This window comes from Cynocephalus volans, chromosome 7, assembly GCF_027409185.1.
Source record: "Cynocephalus volans isolate mCynVol1 chromosome 7, mCynVol1.pri, whole genome shotgun sequence".
In the NCBI taxonomy this organism is placed as follows: domain Eukaryota; kingdom Metazoa; phylum Chordata; class Mammalia; order Dermoptera; family Cynocephalidae; genus Cynocephalus; species Cynocephalus volans.
Genome location: NC_084466.1, coordinates 61290772 through 61316823, shown reverse-complemented (window position 1 = coordinate 61316823; position 26052 = coordinate 61290772). Strand labels below are relative to the sequence as shown.

The 26052-nt window shown below is 40.2% G+C and overlaps 1 protein-coding gene across 1 annotated transcript in view; it reads left to right on the top strand.

Annotated features, from left to right (window-relative positions):
* ENOX1 (ecto-NOX disulfide-thiol exchanger 1) overlaps window positions 1–26052 on the top strand; it is a 186975-nt gene that overhangs the window by 64635 nt on the left and 96288 nt on the right. Inside the window, exons 7-8 of the mRNA XM_063102878.1 lie at window positions 14490–14596; window positions 18564–18681. Coding sequence (XP_062958948.1) covers window positions 14490–14596; window positions 18564–18681 — 225 coding nt within the window. The remainder of the gene's footprint in view (window positions 1–14489; window positions 14597–18563; window positions 18682–26052) is intronic.

Here is a 26052-nt window from a genome sequence, read left to right as displayed (position 1 = left end):
CATGGACTTCCAGGTGTGTCTCACTTGGCAAAGTTATCACACGTGGCCATGCCTAACTACAAGGGAAGCGAGAAATACAGTTTTTGCCTGGGCTCATTGCTCTCGAGAATAAAATGGGAGTTTTCGTAGGAGGAAAGAAGGAGAGAATGGCTACTGAGAAGCATTTTGCAATTTCTGCCATACATAGTTCCTCCCTTTCCACTTTTACTCCAGTTCAGTCTATTTTTCACACGTTGGTATAAATCAGATCATGTCTTCCCCACTTAAATCTCTTCCCATTGTACTTACAGTAGCGTTCACTCTCCCTAGCCTGCAAAGCTCTCTGTGCCCACCTCTTCAACATCAGTTTTCCCTGACTTGCTCTGCGTCATCCTCATTGGCCTCCCTCCTCCTGAGGTCATCAAAGCTCCTCCACACCTCTGAGCCTTCACACATTCTGTTCCCTCTGCCTGGTGTGCCTTTCCCCCTACTCTTTGCATGCTTGAATCTTTCTTATCCTTTGGGTCTTGGCTGAAATGCCATGCCTTTCAGAGAGGTCTTTTTGGTTCACCCTCTTCTAGTAGATTCACCATCACTGCACCTTATTAAGGTCCTTCATAGCGCTTATCAAAAATGTGTGATGACCTCATGATTTGTCTGCTTTTAATTATTGTAACAGGCATCACAAAGAAAGGGACATATCTTTTTTAGTCATAGATACATACCAAGTGTCTGGAACATAGAAATATGCAACAAAATATTAATATTTTGTGGATGAGTGCATGAGTGGATGAATAAAGTGGAAGGCAGGCAGGCAGGAAGCCTGAAATAGTGAGTTCAGAAATTTCTGGTGACCTCGTTGATGTTGGTCAGTTTGGAACTGGTTTGAGCACCATCCATGGGTAATGGGGTTTCAACTTGCATGTATAAAGAAGCAAATGGAAGGAAGAGCTCAGTAGCTATGATATTATTTGGATATCACTACACTTTACCAGATCCTCGGTAGCAGGCTAGGGGATAGTAGGAGAATTGGGATGAAAGTGTCAACAGAAAAATCCATGTTGAACTGTTCCCTGTTAACCATCCAGCAACCTTCACATTTACCATCTACCTATTACCCGCTATTGGTTTGTTCCCCTTAGCACAATAATTTGATTCTGGGAAGTATTTCAGCAGTTGGCAGATATCAACAGAGACTATGAAAATCCCGCAGTGCTGGCTGAGGGGTACACATCCCAGCTGTAGAGCATCTGAGGACTTTGTGGGAATCTTTGATAGCCAAGATCTTTCAGAATGACTTGGAAGATGGGACATACCTTAAATGTGAGCCTGGGTTGGAATAAAGCCAGTGGAGCAGATGGAAGATTGCATATCTCACTGAGCAACCTCAGAATTTTCCATTCTCTTCTGTGTGCTCTCACAAAGATGACTACTCCCAAGATGTAAAAGGGAACCAAATCCTAATGTTTGCTGTGAAAGTATTAGCAGCAACTGACTAATCTGGTAGACATGTGCACATCTCATCATCCTTTGAATTTTAAATACTTCTCATTTCCTGTCGTGAGTTTCCCTCTCTCTGGTGGAGTTACATTTGTGTGTTTTGACAACGGTTTTGCTTTCCCCTGCTTGATTCAGTGTGGTGTGATGAGTCTGGTATCAGTACTGTGGGGCTGCTTCTACAACAATAACCGCTAAAGTCCACAGTGATTGACACACTTGCTGCATTTTTCAAAGGCAGAGCCAGTCATCCTCGCATTTGTCTGCATTAATACTCCTGGCAAACACCCAGGAATCCCATTCTGGCTTTCTCACTTAGAATGAGATTAAGATTGTTAAGCACCAATATTCAGGAATGGCATCACAGCTTTCTTTCTCCCAGGTGGCTGGAAATCTCCTGGCTATTCAGCAGTGTCCCGTCCCACATGAAGGATGTGTGGATGCCGTTCTTCATGGCATTCTATGGCAGCCCGTCCATTAGACAGCCAAGAGTGTCAGGAAATGACTCTGATGCAGCTTGGAAGCAGGTGTATTGACAAACTAGCTTATTATAGCAAGTGGAGCAGGCCTGGTGTCCTGAAGGGAGGGCTCATTTAACAACTTCCAGGAAGGTTCTGGGACATTGCAAAGCTCAAAGCATAGGAAAAGTATAGGTCCCTGTGTAGATTTTGCTGGAATAGCCAATTGGTTGACAAGGGAGACTTCAAGTGTGAGTCCGTTAAGCTGCATTAGATACACCTCTCTCCTTGCCATGCTGGTCATATTTGTTCTTGCTTTCATTTGAAAGCATCCATTAGCTCAGATGGTTGGCCTGGATTGCTCACCAGCCATCTAGGAGAAAGAAAGCTGAGAGGCCATTCCCAAATTTTAGTGCTTAACAGAAATTTCTTGGAAAAAGCAAGAGTCATAAAGAAGAAGTTGTGATTTATTTCAAAGTCTACATCAAAGTCCAGCAGTTACCTTATAGCTTTGATGGTGTTAAGTTCTGCCAATATTTGTGTAAGTTCTAACCTTTTTCATATCTCTGGTCTTCATCCCAGGACCAGCTATTAAGTATAATCAAATAAGCATTGTTTTCATCTAAGCCTTGGCTGAAAGTATCAAGGGCAGCAACTAAACCCAACCAGGAGTTTGGGGAATACAGCATCCATTCACTTCTCTCTGGGGTAACTGTGGATGTACAGTTATCAAAGATGTTAGGTAAGGACATCACCTGTCCCGGGGCTTTCTCTTCCCTTCCAGGCCAGCTAGATAGATCTTATTTGCTAGAATAGAAGAAAGAGAAAACATGTTCAGCACAGGTGAATCATCTCATGCTCATGTCATCTTATCCTTATATCATCCTTGTCTGACCTTTATGTCTTTTCTTAACCTGTCCATTTGGCAAAAGCTTCCTCAGGTTTTCCAACTCAGAGACTTTTGAGTTTTGATCTTCTTTGCTTTTTGAAATTTATACTTCATAGGAACTCCCCATAGGCCTGCCACTTTTAGTTTTTCAGTTATGAGCAAAGCTTGTCATTTCAAAGCTCAGACAGGACAGGAGCTGTTTATAAAGATCAGGAAGCAAGTACTGCCACATTCAGTCATTAATATGCATGCTAAGATAATCAATTGTGCATGCCTTGTTGCAACACACACACATCTAATAAAAATTTAAACACTCCATGATATTCCCACTTTGGTACTTTCCCAATATGCTTCTTGGTAAGAGAGAAGGGAGAGAAAGGAGCAAAGTGGAGGAAAGAAAAATGGGAAGGCTGCCGACAGTGGAGAAGGGTTTATTAATATTAATTTAAGAATATGTGCCATAAATATAATGAGCACAAGTGAAAAATAGAAACCGTAGAGTGTCAGAGCTAAAAGGGACCTTAGAAACCCATTGGACCAAATCCTCTCATTTTATGAAGGAGGAAACTGAGGCTCAAAGAGCACACATGAAAGGCCTTGGTCATTTAGCAATTTATGGGCAGATTAGAACCAAGACTCTTGGCTTCTTGTGCAGTTTGCTTTCTAACACCATGTCTGTGTGTATGTTTTTAATGAAAAATAAAAATGACCAAAGAAGGATATTATGACTGTAAATTCCTAGTTTACAAGGAGAGTTGAAGAAGTGTGCTAGCATCACACTGAATATAAGTGCTGCTATCTGGTTGGAAGATGAAGTGTTTGCTCTTGGCACTACCCTCTTTCCTATCTGCACAAATTCCCTTACGCTACATCTCTTGTCTGGAAGGTTTCCCCTCCTCCCAGTGCCAGAATTGAAGCTCACTTCTACCACCCTTCCTCCATGAAACCGTCTCTATTATAACCCAGAGCCATCTCCCTTTCTCCTACTATCTGCAGCGCTTGTTAATACTATCTAATTGAGCACTTAATTATTTTCCAGTTATTTTATATGTATCTGTTTTTTGTTTGTTTGCTTAGATTTTCCTCTAGCAAAATTGTAGGTCAAGTCGAGACATAGGCCATTTAGTGCTCTCTTTTCTCACCTCATCACATCACTCCTAGGCCTGGCATAATTCTTGTAAGCACATAGAAGACCTCAGTACAAATATTGGTTGTTGACCAATCATAGATGGAAATGAAGATGGTGTTGGAAATTGGGCCGGATCTAATAACTGCAGAATATATTCTAAAAGTTGCTTTTTTGAGTAAACCATGATCTCAACTGACTTAGCTCTAATATGCCATTCTCTTTAAAGTAGAACACATAGAATATACTTTAGTTGGACATTTTACAGTAGGGGTATTACAATACTGTTGTTAATATTATCCCATCCTGGAGATTGGAAAGTTTAGAACTATCATGCAACTTTGCTTTATACGTTTATGATAGAAAATGGCATCAGTCTCATCATAGGTCTTGAAAATAGCAAATGGTGGAGTGACTTTTGACTAGGTATGAAGAGATCTTGTTTCTAATCCCAGTTTGACCATTAATTAGCCATGTGCATTTAGGGATGTCTTTTAAGCACCTGGAGTCTCCCTTTTCTCATCTTTGTAATGAAGGGATTCACCAGATAATCCCATAAGGTTCCTTCTCACTCTAAAATTCTGCGGTCCTTATCAAATCAAGACTTAGATCCTTTAATATCTCTGGATATCTAAACACAACAAATATCTGCGAGGACCCGACCATGATGTCACAAGCTCCTAAGGCGATCATAGAACAGAGGATCAGGTATCCTCTGTGCAGATGTCCCATCTGTGCCTTGCTTTGGAGGTTACCTCTGCTGGGCTGCATTGTGAATTTTAAGCCACATGTCAACCCTGAGAGTGTGTGTGTGGCAACTCTGCAGGTGCTGAAGACTGGTCAGAATTATTGTCAGAGACAGCTACACGGTGCACTGACAGTTTTCTGTCACGCCCTCATCTATCTTCTTGGCTAAAATCATAAAAGGCTCAGGTGTTTGAATGAATGATTAAATTCATTCCGCAAATATTTATTGGGCCCCTATTAAGTGCCAGGTTGTGTGCTAAGTTCTGGAGAGAAATGTGAGGGGTTCTGATCTCTGTGTATTGTGATCCCTCTTTTAGGCAGATTGATGTCCTCATCCACATTTCTTCTGCCTGGAAAGCTCTTTCTGAAATTATTTACTTCCTAGGAACATCTCAGCTAAACATTTATTTCCACCAAGGGAAATTTGTCTCCTATGTCCCCTGCGGTTGAAAAAGAATTTTATGAAATGTTGAAGTGTTTCCCCATGTCTGTAGTAGTCATTGTTACAGTTCATCCATGGGAAAAAACAATTCCCCATAACTGCTCTAGCAACTTCAACAGGTTTTCCATTTCTCCTCGAGAGGATGGCTGTATTTTCCAATGTATTAAATGCTGGAAACATTATTTCCATTAAAAAAAAAAAATACCTCCTTACTCTCAGGGAATAAGTATCCAGACAGACCAGTTTTTATAAAAATTTCCAAATCAAGGATGAACACAGAATGTTCTATCTCACAGCATACCAAAGCTGATGGTAGAGGATGCTAGAAGCCTGCCAAAACTAAGTTCCCCTTTTTTTGGGAAAACATATATACTGACTGAGTCAAATGACAATGTTAACATTTTTTTAAAGCTTTTAATCATACCAACATGTGAGAAATTAAGTCTTAGGCTCTGGAACAGTAAAGAATTGTAGAAGGTGAGATTTCAAGATTTAACATAGTACAGTTAAATGAAGGTACAGCAACTCAGAAAAGATGTAACTTTTGGGAGCTAAAGATGAAAACTCTGCTACCTAGATATGAGCCCAGTTCCAGGGCCTGGGGAAGAAGCCGGTACCAAGTGTGAGGGGAGGGGGTGTGTTGATGGCAGGGGGGTCTATGGGAAACAGTCTCTGACCTACATTACACAGAATCCATACAAAAAAAAATTTTTTTTCAAAATATGTTTTGAAGCCACAACACTTTCAAACTGAGGAAAAGTAAAGTGTCAGTAAAGTTACTTTAAGGTAGAAATGATTTATTCTTGGCTCTTCATGTCACTGAAAAAGTACAGCTTAGTGTTTGTGCTCAAAAAGAAGAAGCTGTGCCCTGAGAAGCAGGAAAGGGTAGCCACTGACAAAGTGAGAGAATTTCTATTTAAGGAGGCAAACTGCTTGGATATAGACACCTTCTACAGCAGGACAGTTGTATGACCTGCAAAGCCAGAAATATTTACTATCTGTTCCTTTGCAGAAAAAGTTTGCCAACCCATCTTGTAGAGATTCCCAGAGCTAGAAAGGAGACTCAGGGTTGGCTAGTCCAGCTCTCTCTGCCTTGAGGTTAAGACAGAGAGAGAAGGTAGAAGCTTTCTTCAGGTCACACAGCTATTTAGTGGTGGAGCCAAGACTAGACCCACATGGATTTCCCAGCTCTCCCTGTTCTCCCACATGCAGCCCCCAGAACAGTGTTGGATTCCTACAAGTATTCCCTCGTCCCCACTTCCTTAAGTTTCCCCTGCTGAGGTTCATTATTCAGCAAATTTCATCTGAACAAAAGTAGGACAGAATGGATTTTAGACTGAAGTGAGAAGGCTGAGGGCACATACTGGGAGAAGTCAGTTCTAGCCTCATAGACACAAAACAAGCAGAGACCCTTTTTCCAGACACTTCCTCAGTGGGCTTCAGATTCCTAGTAAACATTTGGAGAAAGGTAAATGCAGCTTCCTGCACCATTGCAACCCCAAATGTTTGGCTGGTCTGTGTTGGAAAATTCTATTTAACCTGTGAGTTTCAGCCCAGGGTCGTTTAAGTCTTTCTGACTTCCCTTGGCACTCCCTGGCAGCTCCTGGATAGCAGTTGTCATGCTGTGATTCACGCAACTGTCTCCTCCTGAGACTTTGAACAGCTCAAGGACTGGTGGCATCTTTGACTCTTTTTATTCCCAGTGTCTTGTATAATGTTTTGTACATTACACACCACAGTGTTCACAGAACTTTGGCCCATAATATGAGGGGTATAAATACATGATTTGAAGTTGGGCAGATGTAATTTCCATTCCCAACTTCACCACTTGCTAAACATATGACCTTGGACAAGTAATTGTATCTGTCTGTGAATCTCAATTTCTTCATCAATAAAATGGGCATAATAATAGTACCTACCTTAGAGGATTGTTGGAAAATTTAAGTAAGATAATGTTTTAAATCAGAGGTTCTCAAACTTCAGCATTTCTTGGAATCACCAGGAAAGCACAGTCCATAGAGCCCCAGCCCCAGAATTTCTGATTCAGTAGGTGTGGGGTCTGAGCGTTTGTTTCTAATGAGTTCAGAACTGATACACATGATGCTAGTCCAGGAGCCACACTTTGAAAACTGTTCTAAATCAGCAAGCATAGTGTCTGGCCCAGTAAGTGCTAAGTAATTAGAAATAGCCTATTAGCACTGTATGGTTTTTATAGCACCGTTAAAGAAGTTAGTGGAGGCCCAGAGAAATCAGGGTCACCATTCTGAGGGTCACAAAAAGGAATGATCCCCAGAAACCAGGTCTCTCATCTTCCTGCTGGAAGACCACTCTCAGCAATGAGTCAGCTACTGAATAAAGGGTGGGTCTGATGAGTCTGTGGACTTGTTTCTCTTATTTTAATGGAAACTGCAAATGTGGATATTGCTGGTGCAGAGAATTGGTTACCATGTAATCCGTGCCTTCTCTCATCTATCAGGAATGGCAAATCTTAAGTTTGATAACCCACTGTTGGCAAGGGGGGGAGGGAAACAATATGAAAAACACTTGGGCATAAATTGGGGTGTAAGTTGGAAATAGCTCTCAAAATTAAACATTCAGATACTCTTTTACCTATCCTTTCTGCTGCTAATGATTTTTTATGAAAATATTTACTTAGGGATGTCAGAAGATATGTCTGAAGATGTTACTTGAACCTTATTATTAATGTACATATGAATAGATTTCAAAGACATCTTAAGTGACAAAAGCAAGATACAGAACAGTGTATATTATAGGCACCTTTGTGGAAGTAACAAAAGGTACACATAGAAAAATATATAGCATGTACTACATGCATAACTTTTTCTCTGGAAGCATATGCTAGAGTCTGTTAGCAGTGGCTACCTTTGAGAAGAGAAATTGGATGGAAGAGGGGGTCAGGAAGGGAAGGTAGACTTTTATTTTTCAATTTTTTTTCTTATGTACATGTATTACTTTTATTTATTCAATAGGGATAATCTAGGCAGAGGATTTATTGGATTTTAAAAGCCTAGTAAATGCTATCCATTGTAAGGAACCATTACAATTATAATCTCATGGATTTGTGTTTGTTACTTTCCAAAATATTTGAATATATGTATTAGTAAGGGGAATTACAGTTCCCTGAAATGTGCTGGGATTTATACACATCTTAAAATGTCACTGTCTGCCTAATATCTTTCCATTTATTCGAGCAATTTGACCATTTCCTCCTTGCTTAAAATTTGCTAAACACATCCTATTTCTTTTTTTATACTCTGATCAGGATGTTTCTCTTTCTTCTATCCACATCCTATTCCCTAAAAGAACCAAATGTTTGGCCTCACCTAGCCAGGAAGTTCAGAAATAGGATGTCTTCTGTTGGTGTCTTGGCCTCAGGTTTAACTGTGCTGTAATCGATTCACAGTGTCATGCGATGCTTTTCTCACCCATCTCAAGGGTGAGATACCCAGGATACCCTTCTTTCTCCCCAACTTTAAATTCTAGTCCATGACTCCTTAAAATATGGGTTGACCATGTTCATTCTCTGTGTCCTGGGCTCCTGCCAGGCTGACTGTCAGGCTCCTCTGTGCTCAGGACCCAGAACCCCAGTGAACGTGCAGGAGTCTGTCTGGGAATCTCTTTTATAGCGGCTTCCTCTTGCGTAGTGTCCGATACTTACCACTTCTACCTCGGACTTTGTCTTGCTCCTCTGGGTAACCTGAGAGCCAACATCACTCACTGACAGCGCTCCATTATGGTCCTTCAGTCTAGGGCCAAGGCTCATCGACTTCAACACTACCTCTAAAGTCTCATACTTCCATTTGTCCCATCTCCCCTGATAAAAAAAATTCCACTCTAGCTTCTAATATTTAAAAACAACAATAACAAGCTAAGGTCAGGGGAGGTCAACTATTTCATTTGTTATATGCCTTTGAAAAGTTCTTATGAGCTATTCATAGAGGATTTGGAAAAATGTTATCCCTTAAAGGAAAAAAATTTCCTCTGAACCCTACAGAGTTAAGGCTCTATCATGAGTGCGGATAGCATTAAAAACAAAAATTAAGCTTGGGAGATTTGTTTGAGGTTCTTTAGTTAGGCAGGCCTGCTGCCTGTAAGGACTTAATCAGTTTCTCCAGATATTCAGAACACTAAATGGATTAAGGCTCTTTCACAGCTATTTAGCTGGAACAAGGGATACAAGAGGCACTGGGCCTATGAGAAAGAATGCAGTCAGCAAGACATGAAGGAGAATGAGCTACGTTCATACTCTTTGGGGGAGCCTAACCTTTCCCTTCAGTTACTTCTAAAGTTTTTCTGCCCAGGAGCTTATAGAGCCCAGAAATCTGAGATTTTATACTTGGTGCCTTGATCTTTCCTAGGGAACTTGTTTAAATGTGGTCTGTTTCTGGATAAATGGGTGTTCTGTTCTGAGCTTTCTTTCCCTGAGAAGACCAAAGACAAGTGCTTCTCCAGATAGTTTATAAAGTTCTCTATCAAGTAAGAAGTGTGTTCTAAACTCAGCAGGTGTGTCCATACATTTTAGGGTGGGGGGAAATGCAAAAAAAAGTCATTAAATTACTTAGTCTTACAGTTTTTTTTTAAATTTTGAAGAATATATACATATGTGTGTGTATGTATGTTATGTGGGAGTGTGTATCTCCATACATACACACATATAAGCTAATGAATAATCGCTAGTAGGGGTTTGCAGCTATACAGAGTGATTAGCAATTTCATCAGGGCTCTGTTTATCCTTCCCTTATGTTTATTGTAGCTTCTAGGTATACTAGTGTTAACCAAAAAACTGCTCTGATCAGGTCAGCTAAATTATAGTGCCTTGGGAGATCTGGGATAAGTGAGAAGTCACATCCACCTGTCCTGGAAAACATAATCATAAGGCCATTTTTATTTAGAAGCAGACTTAATGGCACCAGAAAGCCATAAAATAACCTAGAATGCTTCTTATAACCCTTATGTCGCCTAGTAACAATCCCAAATCTATACGTCACATCAACCAATCGAAAACCTAATAAAGTAATCCTCTCTCTGACTCTTCCCCCTTCTTGTGATTATAAAATGCTAAGCTCTGCCTGCTCCTCTTCAGAGTGCATTTCTCAGGGTGAGCTGAACCAGCCATCTCCCTGGTTGCAATTGTCATATTGGCTCAGTAAGTCCTTACTGTATGTATTTAGCCTCAGTTTCTTTTTAGGTCAACACTAGGGACTCTATTATGACATCTAAGACTGACATTCAAGCATACTTTTGAAGAATCGATTGCTTTTGATTTTCTCATGATCCTCAAATAACCTAATGTAGGCAAAACACTTAAAACGTACAATTTTGAGGGTATTATTTGCAAGGTATGAAGGGTAAATTTAAATTTTCTGACTGAGAGATCCTTCTGTTGATAGTACTTCCAAAACTTTTTGGGTATACTTTCTTGAGTAACTAAATAACAATTATAGAATAGAATGCATGCTTTTTTTTATCTGATAAAGGATCATGTGGGGCCTTCCAACCATCAGTCTGTAGAACTTCAGCATGGTGAAGGCACAGGGGGAGGCGTTGATCTGAATTTGTTCCTCCTGGAGCACAACTTCTGTAAGCTACTTTTTCAAACAAATGCCAATGCCATCTTGTCTGGAATTTATTTCTTTCTCTGAATAGACTTTTAAAGATCCTAGTTAGTAGGTCACTACTTGTGGCTTTATTGTGAATAGAACAAGCAGTATGAAATACAGTAGAGAAGTAACTGGTAGTCTAATTCAAAGGCCTCCTCTTTGTCTGTCCCTGCTATAGACGATGAAATAGCATATGGTCTTTACCTGTGACATCAAAACTAGTGGTCATCCTGATTTATGATCTTAAAAATATGCTGTCTTTGAATCACAATCATTAGGGCTTACTCTTTGAGGTGTTTTTTCCCTAATGATGATGAATTCATGCTGATCCAAGCACTCTTTCAGAATCCTTTTTTGTGCCCAAGAACTTTCATTTGCAAGACAAATGGTTGGTTCAGGGGCAGTCTGCAGAAATGAGAGCAGTAAACAGGGCCATATAAATGCTGTAAGAGTGTTTTTCAAACCTAAGCCGAGTTATGCATTTTTTGTTGTCATTGTTTGATTTGTGAATATGCCGGGGGAAAAAGTGTAAAACTTCACAAAGTATAAAATTAAATCACATTTAGTCTTGCTTTTAATTAGTTACCCTTGTGAAAAGAATACAGTTACAAGAAATTGAGCATGGTCCAGAAAATTTCAGACATATCTCTTGTAATTCTGACTTCTTTGTGAACCCACAATCCATATTTCACCTTCATATTGGTGGCCTTTAGGCATTCTCAAACTCGGCTTGTCAAAAAGCAAATTCCTTGTCTTCTTTCTCAGACCTCTGATATAATCCCCAAGCTCGCGTCATCTTGGCCTCCCCCCCCCCCCCCCGCTCCTCTTCCCACGTGGCAAAGCAGCCACCAAGTCCTGGTACCTCTCCCTGCCTAGTGACTGTGTGCTCAACCCTCCATTCCATAGCCTCTGCTTTAATTCAAGCCTTCGTCATTTCTCCCAAGCAAATCCTACTTGGATATGCCTCCCAGACCTACAGTATAAAGTCCACAATCTGCATTAGTACACACAGTCCTTCCTGATTTGTTCTCACCCAGCATTAGCCCCATCCCCACCAGCTATTTTCATACAAAGCCCTTTTCTGATTCCATGCAGCATTTGAATGGTCTGCCCCTGCCTTCTCTCTTGAGCAAATGTTGCCTTCTCTATCGGGTGTTCTCTGATTCCACTCACTTACTCTGTGTCCCCAGAGTTGTCATCTTGCACAGGATAATTATCTTCTTACCTTTCTTTCTCCCCAGAGACTGTGATTTTATTAAGGGCAAGGACTATGTCTTAACTATCCATTTCTAGTAATCAGTCAATTGCCTGGTACTTAGTAGGATCCCAGATGTTTATTGAATGAGTGAATGAATGGAACTTCTGCCCCGGGAAATGGTAATCACATGTTTTAAATAACTGAGGCACTCAGCCTCAAACAGGGAATTTCTGCAATAGAACATTGCTTGAGTAGATACTAGGAGATCTATTGCTACCCTTAAACCTGTACAGTATTAGGCTATTGGGTCTTTCTTTTAAGTGCTTTCCCTTCTTCTATACTGCTCCATGTGCATTGCTGGTCTTTCTTACCTCCCTGCCACACACATTCATGAACATACATAATTTTCACTTTAGTGTATCTTTTTTTGTTGACAGCCTTCCCTGATTGATGGCAGAATTTTGACTATCACCTTCCAAATACTCAGTCTCTATCCATCTTGTCCCTTCCCCTGAGCCTTGGTTTCAAGACACCATAGTTCTTCCTCTCAATGATGCCAGTCAAAGAGCTCTGCTGTTAAAAGCAGTCTTTAATAATTTCATGATCACTACCCCTGCCAGAAATTTTAAGCTGACAGTGGATTTGGGTCTGACTGCTCTGCGTTGCCCCTGCAGAAGGCAACTGAAATCCCCCATGATCCCAGCCAGCATGCAGACAAAACAAGCAGAAAGCCCCAGCGGTGGAGATAAACAGGACCTCTTCTCTGCCAGCCATGCTGCGGTGCAGCCAGACAGAGCACTGCTGGGGGAGGAGAGAGGGTGAGGGTCAGCACTTAGAGCAGATCAAGGTGACCAATCTGGCAGTGCTACTCCCACCAGGTGAGGTCAGGGAGGGAAGGAAGCCACATGCACTCAAGAAGAATGAGAGCTAAGCTGAAGGCAAATCCTCTGTTAAAACTGAGTGAAAGAAATTCATCATGTGACATGATGACAAGATTTGCTAAACAAGGAGATTAGGAGTCAGGGTTCTCCTGAGGTGCAAAATAGTCAACATAAAAGCACTCTATGAAAATTACCCATAGGTTGAGAAGTAGTTGCTTATTAGCATTGTAGGACATTCACAATGTAAGTAAATGAAATCTTTTTTTCTTCTGCTCCCTCACACACTCATTTGTGTGCTAATTTTTAAAATTATGGCACTAAGTGTTGTTCTTCTGCGGGGATTATCCTATTACAGTTTGACATTCTTTGGATACCAGAAGATTTGTAAGAACTTTTGTGTCCTTTTTTTAATAGAGCCTTGGGAATTACTTTTGAAAGATTTATGTTGATAGTGTGTTAACATCCATGAGAACCTATTTTTTTTTTTTGATTGTCAGTAACAGTTTTATTCATAATAGCCAAAACTGGAAACAGCCCAGATCCATGAGAACCTAATTTTAACTGTGCCTTCCTAACTAAATATTTACAAGTTCAGGTTTAATCATATAATGAATTCAGTGCTCTGATCTCCTTAATCCCATGCTTACTAGGTCAGTAACTGTGTAAGCAAGACTGAGTCTACTGTTGTTGGTCCCACCCCTAACACCCACTGTGAAGAGCCCATCCCTTTCTCTATACAGTTTTGTTCACAGCCCCTCAGCATCTATCATTCCTGTAGCACAGTGCCTGAAAGCAACAGAAGTGCTCAGTGAAGTCAAGGTGATAGAGTTAGAACTTCAAATGGTTTGGAAGCCAGAGAGAGGGGAGCCTTATGAAAGTGATAATGGAATAACAGAGAATAGTATGTGATTGTCATGAACTATGGAGGGTGCCCTATGGAGCTGATGTAAGACCTGCATGTCTGTGCTGCTGGCTGGGTGAGCATTGGTCTTTCTTGAAGTAGAGGCAATGGCTTCTGTTCCCTGCCAGAGGGCTGGAGGGCTGGAATCAGTCAGTGCAATGGGGGGAGAAAGAGGAGCCCAGGAGGAAAGGTGGCCCCTGAGACTGAGGGAAGATATGACACAACTACTTGTTGCCCCAGCTTGGAACTCGGACACGGTAATGTCTTCAGAGAGCTACAATCGAGTCCTCAAGATGGAAACCAAAAGAGAAAAAGGTGTATGTTTGGCTCTTCCTCATTCAGCCACTCTACCCCAGCTTTACTTCTAAGCCCCCAGGCCAGGCATTACTTTATCTACATCTCTATACTGTATGCCAAAACCAGTGTCTATATATCTATAGATCTAGGTATATAGATGTACCAAATCACATTTTAAACAAGAGTTAAAGAATGCTTGAAAGTAGCTACCCATGACCTTTTCCCCAGTCATATTTAGAATTTGTTTTAATCTAAAGTTATGGAGACAGACTTGAAGGGAGACATCCCCAACCTTGCTAAAATGTAAGTACAAAAAGACACAAATTGGATGGATATTGATGATGTTTTTTCTATTGTAACATCATCCATAGACTCCTAGTGTCTTTGCTTTGCTTCCCTATAGTGATCACAACATAAATTACTTGTCTTGTTTGACTTCCTTGTTCACCAAAGTTGAGCAGATTGTGGCCGTTTTCAACGCTTCTACCAGACAAAAAGCTTGGGACCATTTCTCGAAAGCTCAGCGCAAGAACATAGACATTTGGCGAAAGCATTCTGAGGTTGGTGATTTTATTATTACTTTTTAACCACCATCACACAGCTGGATTGGCGGAGAATAGTGTGGCTGCCGCCATTATTGTTTTTGTTGCAGTGGGCAGTCCTCCTGCCACTGTCCTGTCTCATTGTCAGCTCCAAATCCAGCTCAGATTTGTTCTTTGTCCAGAAAAGCAGCTGACTTAACACTCAGAGGACGACGGAGTGTTTTTCTCCCCTGCAAAGGGAGAAAAGACTCTTTTTCATTCCTAGTAAAGAGTTCAGAAATAAGCCAAGACGTGTTGCTTAATGAATTATTTCGAAGAAAAGTGTAACTTAAATTAGAAAACTAGCTTTTAAATATCAATTTTTTTTTCAGTGTTCTATGTGATGATGATGGTTTGCTCTTTGGGCTACAGATGGCAAGGATGCCTTTCCATCCGTGTCTTCTCATAATAAGCAATGTCTTAGCCCCCTGTGCTAGCCATGGGGTCTATCACAACTTTCTTCACAGCAAAATCTGTGAGGGGAGTGAATGTCCAGGCTAGATGAGTCCACCCTTCAGCATCAATGGATGTGTGAAGTGTGAGTATCCACCCCCAAGGAAAGAGTCCAGAACTTGACTTTCCTGCCACCTAGAGAGACCAAAATGTGTCATTAGTAACTGGTCATCCAGCTGTTGTTTTAAATTCCTCTGTGTAGTGTACGCTTTGAACCTGTAATTTAAAAGTAAGTATACTGTCTTTGTTTACTTCTTTTTTTTTTTCAATGAGAGAATGATTTTCATCTGGATGCCTCTCCATCTCTAGCATGTTAATATTAAAGTTCTCTAAATGTTACTCCCCTCTTTCAAAATCCCAAGCTTATAGAAGGTAAGGTTTGTTTATTTCATGATTTTGGCTCACACTTGTAAAATAAGTGTTTTATGTAGAGTTTGAGGAACCACAGAGTACTGTGATATCAATCATTCAGGTAGCATTTTAAGTGCCCATTGACTAATGCTAAATTACAGTTGAATACCAATGTCATGAGGTGTAACATCCACATGAATACCAAATGAATTCTTTATTATCACTGTTATTATGGTGAATACTGAATGACTTCACAATAATGGGACACTTAAAATGCTAGTGCAATTTATTGGTAAGAAGGGCATTTTTTATTTTGTTCACCAATGCCTAAGAAGGTGGTTGGTGACTCATACAGTTCTGTTCCTCGTCGAGATTATGAGGAAGGAGGAGGTGGGACCTTTATTTAATTTTTCAGGGGCCAGAAAAATGAAGGGTAATTACCTGATGTTCTCCCTGACACTGAACTGAGACTGAAGTCAAGGTTGATTTTAAGAAGGAAAAAGAGTCCTCCATTTATGATGCTGTATACAAATTGAGGGTTATGAAGACACAAATTGGAATCCAAAAACTATGATTTGGATTTGGAAATGATCAGTCTATGAATTGTTTTCCTTCACATAAAAACTAAACATGATTAAAAGAAATGTTAAGAGAAAGGCAGGTGGCATCATGCTGAATAAACTCAGGCATCAAAAGGCTATCACCAGTACATGAGTGTCACCAATTAGATATTGGTCTAAATCATGCTTCCTGCCATGTCTAACTCCACTTCCCACCTTCCCTCAACCCTGCCACTCCCACCCCCGGTGCTGTCTAAAGCAGAGCAGAGGAAGGCTTCCAGCATTAGTCTAAGGAAGCCTGCTTGCTCTGCTTTGTACCAGGAGGTAGAAATGGACACTCCAGACAGATAGATGGAGTACAGTTCTCAAAGGTGCTCCTGTCTTTAAAGGGCCTTCGTGCCTTCCTGCCACTTCCTCCATCTCTTTGGATATACATTAGGAGATAGAATTCTAAATTATCTTTTATTTTCTCTCCTACATGTTGCTTAATTGATTAAATACTGGTTGGTAATTTAACATTGTGGTTGATTTCTCAGTTGCGTAGAAGGTTGATAATTGGCTTGATTTTTTCCTGCATTCCCATGTACAGCATCTGTTAATTATCTGCAACACCTCTACAGATTTATTAGAGTGTACTAGTGATTTACTGCTGAACCAGAGGCACCCTGTGGAAACACCCTCAGCTTTTTTCCCCCATTTTTTCCTTTCTGCCACCCTTTCCCCACAAGAACAACTACCGTATGACAGTTTGTCATTAATTGTAGGAACTAAACAACAGACCCCTTCACCCTCATTTATTCTTTCCACCTGACTTTTCCTTGTTTCAAGTATTTTCAAGTCACCTCTTTGGGAATTGGGCTCTTTGTCAGCAGAAAAATTAGCTGTCTACGACCTGAAAATTTCCCCACTAATCACATGTGGCACCCGCCTTTAAGACCTGATGTTATTATTTAAGGTGGAATTGGCATCTCTTTCTACTGGTGGCATGGTCAAATAAGGAAGCATTGTCTGTCATTCCAGTGGCCTCTCAGGGCTGCCCTGTGATGGGTGCCCCTGGTCCCCACTTTGTCTCTGCCTCCCCTCTTCCCTGTCCTCTGCAATGGATTCCAGGGTGCGGAGTTGACCATTCAAATGCTGTTAGCAATAAATGATTTCCTTCCCAGCATGCTGCAATTAAAACCTGTGAGCTAAGGAGAGAAGAGAATTGAGAGAACCTGTAATACAAATGCACATCTGTCAAATGGGCACCAGAACTATGTTTAAAGTCATGCCGCTGATAAATTAGGTGTAGTGATTTCGTTTTATTGTTACTCATAGATTTATTATAAAATGAAATTATTTTAACTATGACTTTTATTTAGAGACTTCAATTTAAAGGGGGAAAGAAAGAATAATGGAGCCTTTCCACCATTTTAAGTCTTTTTGAGGATAGGACATGTAAGAGGACAGAATGAGTAAGGATTCACAAACTTATAATATACAGCTTGATACAAAATAATAACATAATTATTTAACATAAATGGTTACAATGTCTCAATTTTAGGCATAGTAGTAAAAAATTTATTGTGTAATTCTTTACTTTTTACAATGAGTTTTTACATATGCTATTGCATTCAACAGCCTTGTATTATTATTATTGCCCATTTATGGGTGAATAGACAAACGCTCTGAGAATTAAGTTACTTCGCTGCAGTCACTCCCCTAGTAGATGGAGAAAATGAGATATGATCCTAAGATCTGTGTCTGTAAAAGTGATGCTAAAGCAACCATTACAACAGAAACAGCAGCCCCTTCACAATCATGTGAAACACAAAAAACAGCCTCTGTTTTTACTTTGTTCCCCAACTTTTTTTAATTTTAAATTTTGGAAAGCAATGGTAAATTCGTGTGCGTGTATGTGTGTGTGGTCATACACAGGCACATACATACATGCAGGGGCACTGTGCTTGCAGGAAAAATAATAGTGGTCACCGTTAACAACTTAGCAAACCAAGTGTCTGGTGTAATGCTAAGTACTTTACATGCATTAACTCATTTTAACTCAAAAGCTTTTATTACCACAATATTCCAGTGAGCAAATTGAGGCCAAGAGAGATGAAGTAGTGTTCCTAAAGTTTACACAGTGGGTCAGTGATAGACCAGACCTTTTTAAAATTCCATTGCTTGTGTTCTTAACCATTCACTATGAGTCCCTGCTGTGTGCCAGCCATGTAACAGGTATTTCTATGTAATCCCTGCAACAGCCCTGCTGGGTAGATGTTATTGTCCCTTTTTTTTTATTTTGTTTTGTTTTGTTTTTACAAATGAAGAAATCGAGACATTAGAGAGATGAAATTATTTGCTGAAGAGCCCTTAACTAGTCATTGGCAGCAGGGATTTATTCTAAGTCTGACCCCAAGCCCTTGGCCATTCTCTCACGCCCCTCAGAACTTCATTCTATACTAGAAAGGACGATGTCTGGGAGGTCAAAGCTTCAGATTTGAAACATTGCTATGTCAGATATCATGCACCTAAGGACCAGTGGGAAAAGGCATATCGCTGTGTGTCTGTTACTCTGACGTTCGTGTACCCTCTGCTTTCAGGAGCTCCGGAACGCTCAAAGTGAGCAGCTCATGGGCATCCGCCGCGAAGAAGAAATGGAAATGTCTGATGACGAGACCTGCGACAGCCCTACCAAAAAGATGCGAGTCGATGAATCAGGTAATCCTGACAACCACCACACACACACCCATGAGGAATCGTAATGATCTTCCAAATCTCAGATGGGGAGTAAGTATTAGGAAATGGCCATATAACTCACTTTTATTTGAGTTATACTAAACTTTCATCTTTGAGTGACTCTGCCTTTTATTAATAGAACTTTAAACTCCTTTCTTAAGAACACAGTGATTTAAATTGCACCAGTTGTTCCTCCACACGCAGATCTGGGACCATTATACTTTCCTCGGGGATATTTGCCTATTTCCATAAAAATCCTTTTCCAGAGCATGGCAGCCACAGCTGATGCTGAAATGCAGATAAAATTTGGTTTCAGTCAGTGTACTTCTTACACGGGAATTGTTTAATCCCTAAAGCAGCTTTCCAGCCTCTGAGCCAACATGCTGGTGAGTTAGACATTTTCCCAGCAAATTTTAGTTTACCTAACCTGTAATCAGAAGAGTGGCCCCATTTGGTACTAAGCTAGGGGTGTCACTCCTTGAGTTGTAAAAAGAAGAGAGGCTTAGAAAGAACCTTGCTTTGTGTGCTCTTTTTAATCTGAGATGCTGATTTAAAACTGTGCTTGAATTATATGTAAATCCCTTGGTATTATAAAAGCAGGCAGAGGAAATGCTTATTCAAAACATGGGACACCAAGGGGGACTGCTTTTCTGTGGGGAAGGAGGTTGTCGAAAAGACCTGGGAAGAACCACAATTGCTACCATTGCCAAAAAAGAAAATTAGAGAGATTAGTACAGATTTGATCTGTTTCCTCATATGTACCAATGAATAAAACACACACCTGTCTCAGGATTTTTGGCAGAAAGATTGCAGTGACCAGGAATAGAGGATCTTTGCTAATTTGTTGGTAGAAGCCAAAATCAAGATTCCAAAAGGGTCAGGTCATCAAGACTGCAAATCGGTCAGGGTGTTCTGCTTCTCCAGGGCTTTAGAACAGAGTGCAGCGGCTTGGCATGAGGAATGATCACAAGAAAAAGCTCCTGCTTCCAAGTATATAGAGAAGGGTTTTAAATTCCCTAAAGCAGTGGTTCTCAAATGTGGTTCCAAGTCTGGTAACATCAGCATCACCCAGAAACTTGCTAGAAATGTAAAATCTCAGGCCCCACTTGAGACCTACTAAATCAGAAACATGTGGGGAGTGGGAAAGTGAAATCCTGCAATCTGTGATTTACGCCCTCCAGGAAATTCTGATGCAGGCTAAAGTTTGAGAACCATTGCCTTAGGAAATTTTCTTTCATCCTCCAATTCTATTCACTTTAATCTTTTAGCAGCTTAGCATACAAGGAGGCACCATGTCACTGTTTTCTGAAGCCATATATCCTTTGTCTGAAAAATAAACCTGGCATTTCTGTGTCAGTGTATGTCTCTTACTAAGCTGATATCTCATTTCTCAGGACTGCTTTCTTACTGGGTTTGGATTTCTTTATTTGAGGAGACCACATTCCTCATAGCATAGAATTTGTATTCTACAAACCTTCATATATCAAAAGAAAGGAATGTGATTCTCTTAAGTCCAATGAGATCTTTAGATAAATAAATAAAATTTTTTCTCAAAAAAGCTTCCATCAGATTTAAAGTTTCTAGATGAGGGACAAGTTTACATGAAACTTGCATTCTTAACACCCTTATAAGGTAGGTGTAAAAGAAAAGAATTGAGTTAATCAGAAATTCTGATTCGAACCTGTGGCTTTTTCTGTATGTATGAGTGACATTTCTTTTTAAACAACCTGTCAATTTCCCAAGTAAGAAATGTGTATAATTTTATAGTCTGCTTGGGATCGGACCAGAATAGTAATGACTCTGAACAGTAGGCCAACTGAGGATGTCTTGCAAACCATAGCTACAAGTGCACACCTGCAGGAGTGGCGCCTGACCTCTGCTGCAGACGTCACCACAGAGATGGCAAGGACCTCCCCCTCAGCAGGGAGCAGAGGTCCTCTCTGGAGGTTTTACTGAAGAGCCCTTTTCCCAGAACTCTCTGGGTTTATTCTCCAGGTATCTGATGAGAGCATGAAGTAGAATCTGAACTTTAGAGAACTTCTACCTGGCTTGTTACTTGGCCAGCAGGATTAATGAACAAAACATGGTGCAAGTTGTATATCAAGTGCTGAAGGGGAGATGAAAGAACTAGAATTCAAATGCCAGGCCCAGAGGAGTTCAAAGTCATTTTCTTGCTTTTCAAAATGAGATGGACCAGAGAACATGGCATGTGGTTTCTGAAGAAAGCACAGGACCGATTAAAGGGAAGGGAAAGCAACTAACCTCTTTTATTCCATTGGGCCCTGAAGATTCTGCCAAAAGGCATGGCCTGACAGCAGGAATTCCCATCAGGTCTTTTGACCAAACCAGACAAATCCCAGCAAGGAATGGAGGCCCATCACCTGAGGGGGAAAAACTTTCAACGTTATCTCCTTAGGTGACACAGTGCTCATTTTTCAGTGTGAATTTGCATCTGCCAGTCACCTGCATAGGAGGAGGTCTCTCGAAATGTAGCACTCTAATTCACTGACAGGGGAATTGCTAAATGCCAAAATAGAAGTGAAATTCTCCATCCTTTTAGGAATTCCTTGCCTATTTCCTCTCTGCTAAAACAGTGGGATTTTGGCTCAGATTTCCCAGGTAGTAGCTGACATAAGAATTCTTGGAGATTCCAGGGAGACTGTCTTTGGGCTGCCACCTGCCAATGCCAGGAGGATGTCGTGAGGTTGCCTGCAGGGTGCTTGGGCTTTGTTCCCCAGTGCCGGCTTTGCTGGGCTTCTCCCTAAGACAAAAATGACCCTGCATGTTATTTCTGGGGGGATAGGGAGAGGATTGACTTTGGTTTCTAGAAAAGGCATAATTTGTTATGTAAGGACTTGCATGATACCTAGAGTATAATTTTTTCTTAAATAATCAGAATATTTCAATATATCTCTGCTTTTCTATTTATGAAGAATGTTTAATTGTACTTTTGCTTTTTACTACATGTAATAATTTATAACATGTCTTTGGCTAGAGTTCCCCAGAACTCTATAACTATATGCTCTGTAACTATAACTATAATGTAGTTCTGGGCAGGCAGCTCACTGTTCCTCATCAGTTGAGTCTTAAAGGAGAAAAGGAGTTTGCTGGAGCAAAACTGAGATGCTTCTAAAAATGGAAATGAATTTTATTAACAAATTTGAAAATCATGACACATTTATCGAAGCATTTATTCAAGAAGATTGGCATCTTGCTCTGAAGGCTGTGAAGACAATTTTTGATAAAAATTCAAGTTTCCTGTTGTTTAGTCTGCCTCCTACTGGAATCAAGCCACACTTTTAAATCCAGATCTATTCTCTCTTGCTCTGTCTTTCTCTCCTCTCCCTCCTCACCTCTTCCTCTCTCCTCAGTCTCACCCCCTTCCCCTTTTCCTCTCCCTCCAGACTGACAGTGGGGGTGGGGCAGGTGTTCACAAGGAAGAAAAAGAAGAAAGAGGAAGCCTGTCCTAGATTGTAAGGCCTCATATGGCAGAACCTGATTAGTTTTAGTGCTGAGGGAGTAAAATGAGTCAATGCACATAAGGTGCTTCTAACTTCACTTACAGTGTTAAGCACATAATAAATACTCAGTAAATATTAACTCTGCTGACTGACTCAGTTGTCCTCCAGCACCTGGCCTTGGGCCTTTCCCCAAGTAAGTGCTCAATAAATGTTCATTGACTTCAATTGCATATTCCCTGGTCTTCTGGTCTTTATGTTTTTGATGCCTTTGTCTCATAAGTTTTTTAGGAAGATGGTAACCCTGAAAACATTTGCTCTGATTGAACTTAAATGGCAAGTGTTAAGAAGCATCTTCAGACAAGGATAATTCATTTTCCCAAATGTTCAGAACTTTATGCATAAAAAATCCTATGCATGCTGAATAGGTCATGGCCCAGGGAGTTGTAAACCCAATGTCATTCTAATTACCAGCAAACATTTGTGGAGCCCCTTCTTGTGTTCAAGGCACTGTGGATTCAGGGGAGACAGAAAGGGTTAGATGTTGTGCACCCTTCCCTTGAGAGTATGAGACTTCTTGAAGAGAATGAACATTTTAAGTTAATGAGCATCACTACCTAAAATATATACTTCTCCGGTATTTTAGAAGGGTGACACTAAAAAGTCCCTCACTTAATAGACAGCTCTTAAACCGTTCAGTGACACACAATGTTCTTGGATTTTAATGAGCAAACACTCTTAATTATAAAGAGTGTTTTCTGAGTTGTCAGTTTTCCATAGAAATTCACCACAACACAGGTACAGGGTTTTTTTGTTCGTTTGTTTGTTTTTCACTAAGTCAAACAAGGGTTTCCAAATCTTTCAGCCAAGTAAGTCCAGTTAGGGACTCATAATTAAGTTCAGTTGGAACTAGCAGTATTCATTCTGTCTGAATAATTTTATATGAAGCTGGAAGCTTTAGGTTAAAAAAAGTTAATAATAATAATAAGGCTCTCTCTGGCCATCCCCTTGAAGAGGCTCACAGCTACTCCAGCACCATCCTGGGCACAGAAGAAGGAGAGGGTTATTAAGTACCAGGCCAGTGTCTTGCAGCCAACTGCAAGGTGGGTAGCTGAAGGGGGCTGTGTCATTTGCAGCTGGAAGGAGCTTCCTTTTAGGAAGCATTGAATGTGATCTAAAACAGGCTTACTCTGGACAGCTCAGAACTTGGCAGAGGGACCAGATCATTCAGACATCAAAAGTGAGATGGCTCAGTCTGAGGCCACATGCCAGGGTCTGAGCTCCCTGCACCAGTAGACCCCAAAGGCAGGAGTGTCAGTGTTGAGTGGAAGCATGGAAGGATGAGCTATTTTCACACATAATGACAGCCAAGTAGTGTGTGCACCAGCGATCACAGAATTAAAGACAAACATTTTATTTTCAACCACAACCGAATGTCTTCTGGGAAACCAAGTGCCAAACAAGGAAATGTGATTAATCAAAACTCATATGGCTTAAAGGTGATGAAAGAAATCTTACAAGGTGGGCTGAGTTGCCTGACTCCTTCCTAAACTCTTAAAATAGAGCTTCATTTGCAAGGAACCAAGGCTTTTCTCTGTTTCTTTCCTTTTCCTTTTTTTTTTTTTTTTTTTTAAATATCTTGCTCATCTTGCTAAAAGAATTCAAATAAATGTTTATTTGGGATTGATTCTTTAGTCCCCTGATTTCCTGTACAGTTACAATTTCCTTTCCATAACTGACATGCTTCTGAAAAGTAGAGAAATAATTTCATTTTGTAAATTGCTTTACCTTTTAAATGCAAGGAGACAGATGCTATTAAATTGATCCTGTAGCAGAGGATTCCTTTTTAATGGAAGCACTTCTGCCCAACCAGATTGTGTTTATCTGTTTTGTAAATTCACATTTCGAGCCTAAACTGTCTTCAAATTTAGTACCCTTATAATCCTATTTTTATGTAGTGCCTAACAATGCCACGATTCCTGACATCTCTCTCATATATGCACAAACTTTTCATAATCACATATTTCATGTAAAATTGATCTGTGTTGCTGAAATTACATTCTGTCTAGAAGACCAAAGATTTTTCTCAATACTCTACTTAACTGTGCTGTACCTCCATAAACTCCAGTTGGGCCCTAGCTGAAGTTTTTAAACATCCATACCTTTTAGATACTAGCTTGGAGCTGGGTGGATTCTCCAAATGGTTTCCTGTGCAACAACCCAGCACATTTTCCCAGCTGCATTTACAGAGCAGACTCTGGCTCTGTTAGGCCCTGGCATCTTGCCTAGTGCCATGGTGGAGGGCTTGGACTGATGGGTAGTTGGCAGGCAAAGGAGAAGAATGAAGACGTTAACAACCAGTCTTTAGAAAGAGAGAGCTGCAAAGGCCTTGACCTGGAAAGGGTTTAGACAAATGACCAGTGAGCAGCAGATGGTCACACACTGCCACCTCCATATAGCCCACAGTGTTCTGATGTTTCTCGGCTGCCAGGAGCACCATTATCTAGATTACAGTTTATTATGTTTTCTGGGCATTTCATTCTGGTAAGGATAGATGCTGGATCATTACATCGGAGAGTAGATTTAATCCTGTTTCCTTAGCAGGCTATAAGGACACTGAGGGAATATTTATGTAATAAGATGCAAAGTTGCTATGGAAAATACTATAGCAACCTAACATCTTCCCAGAGCAAAGCAGCCACTTGTATCAGCAATCTAAATTTACATTTATTTTAGTGTCATTTTATCGGCACTCTTAGTATCTCATTCTGACAGGATGTTAAAATATGTTTTCAGCTTGCATTTGAGCAAAATTAATACAGCGTTGTTGGGATTTAAGTGTGGATTGCACAACTTTTGGAAAAAGAATATTTTTGAGGGAGTTTAGATGACAGAATCTGGGTAAGTTTGTAAGCTTTTTATTTTCTTTCCTAAACATAGTAAAGCATTCCTTAGTAGCATTTATTCCTAATTTTATCTTTTAGTTTGTAATTAATAAGTAGGAATTTCTGATTATGAAAAAGGGATTGTCCTTTTCAACACTGACGAACTTTGTCAAGTGTTCACCTGTGATTCTAGTAGGTGCATAGATGCTAGAGGGCCGGAAGATAATCTACTGCAAGTGTCTCTGTAACATTATCTCATGGCTCTGTAGCAGCATGCAACATTTTTTAAATGAAATTGTTTTTATATAAGAACAATACCTGATCATTTATGAAAATCTAATGATTACTAATAAAAAAGAAAATAAAGTAGTTATAACACTACAAAAGAATGTTTTGGTTTCTAATTTTTTTTTCTTCTGTGAAGCTTAACTATATGAGTATTTTTCCAGCATTTTTTTTAAAGCTCAGTAACAATAATTCTACATGATTTTGATTTCAGATGGGCCTCATGTAACAAGTAATTTTTTTTAAAAGCTTCCTTTTTATATGTTAATGAAATAGAAAATATAGAGCAAATAAGTACATATCCTTTCTAGATCATGGGCTCTTTCCTGTGAACCTTCGGGAGTTGAAGCTAAAATCTTTGAGGTGGTCAGAGTGGATACCTGAGCTTATTAAAAGCCTGATAACTAGAACAGCCCTTTCAAGAGCATCTTTTAGATCTCTTAAATGTGAGTGTGGCAGAGAAGCTATAGATATGTAGGCCAGTTGGTAGTGGAAAGATAGTATCTATTGATTTTCCGCTATACCTCTCCATCTAAAATCTTCAAGTTTGACTATAACACTGCTAAAGTGGGACATTGGCCAGAAGAATCAATACCAGACCATATTAAAACATGTGCTATTACCAACTTTTTAGCACTGTGATGTACTGTTTATAAACATCATTGTCCTAATTCTCCTCTGCTTTTATATTGCATTGTTCATCAAAACACAGCTGGTGACATAAA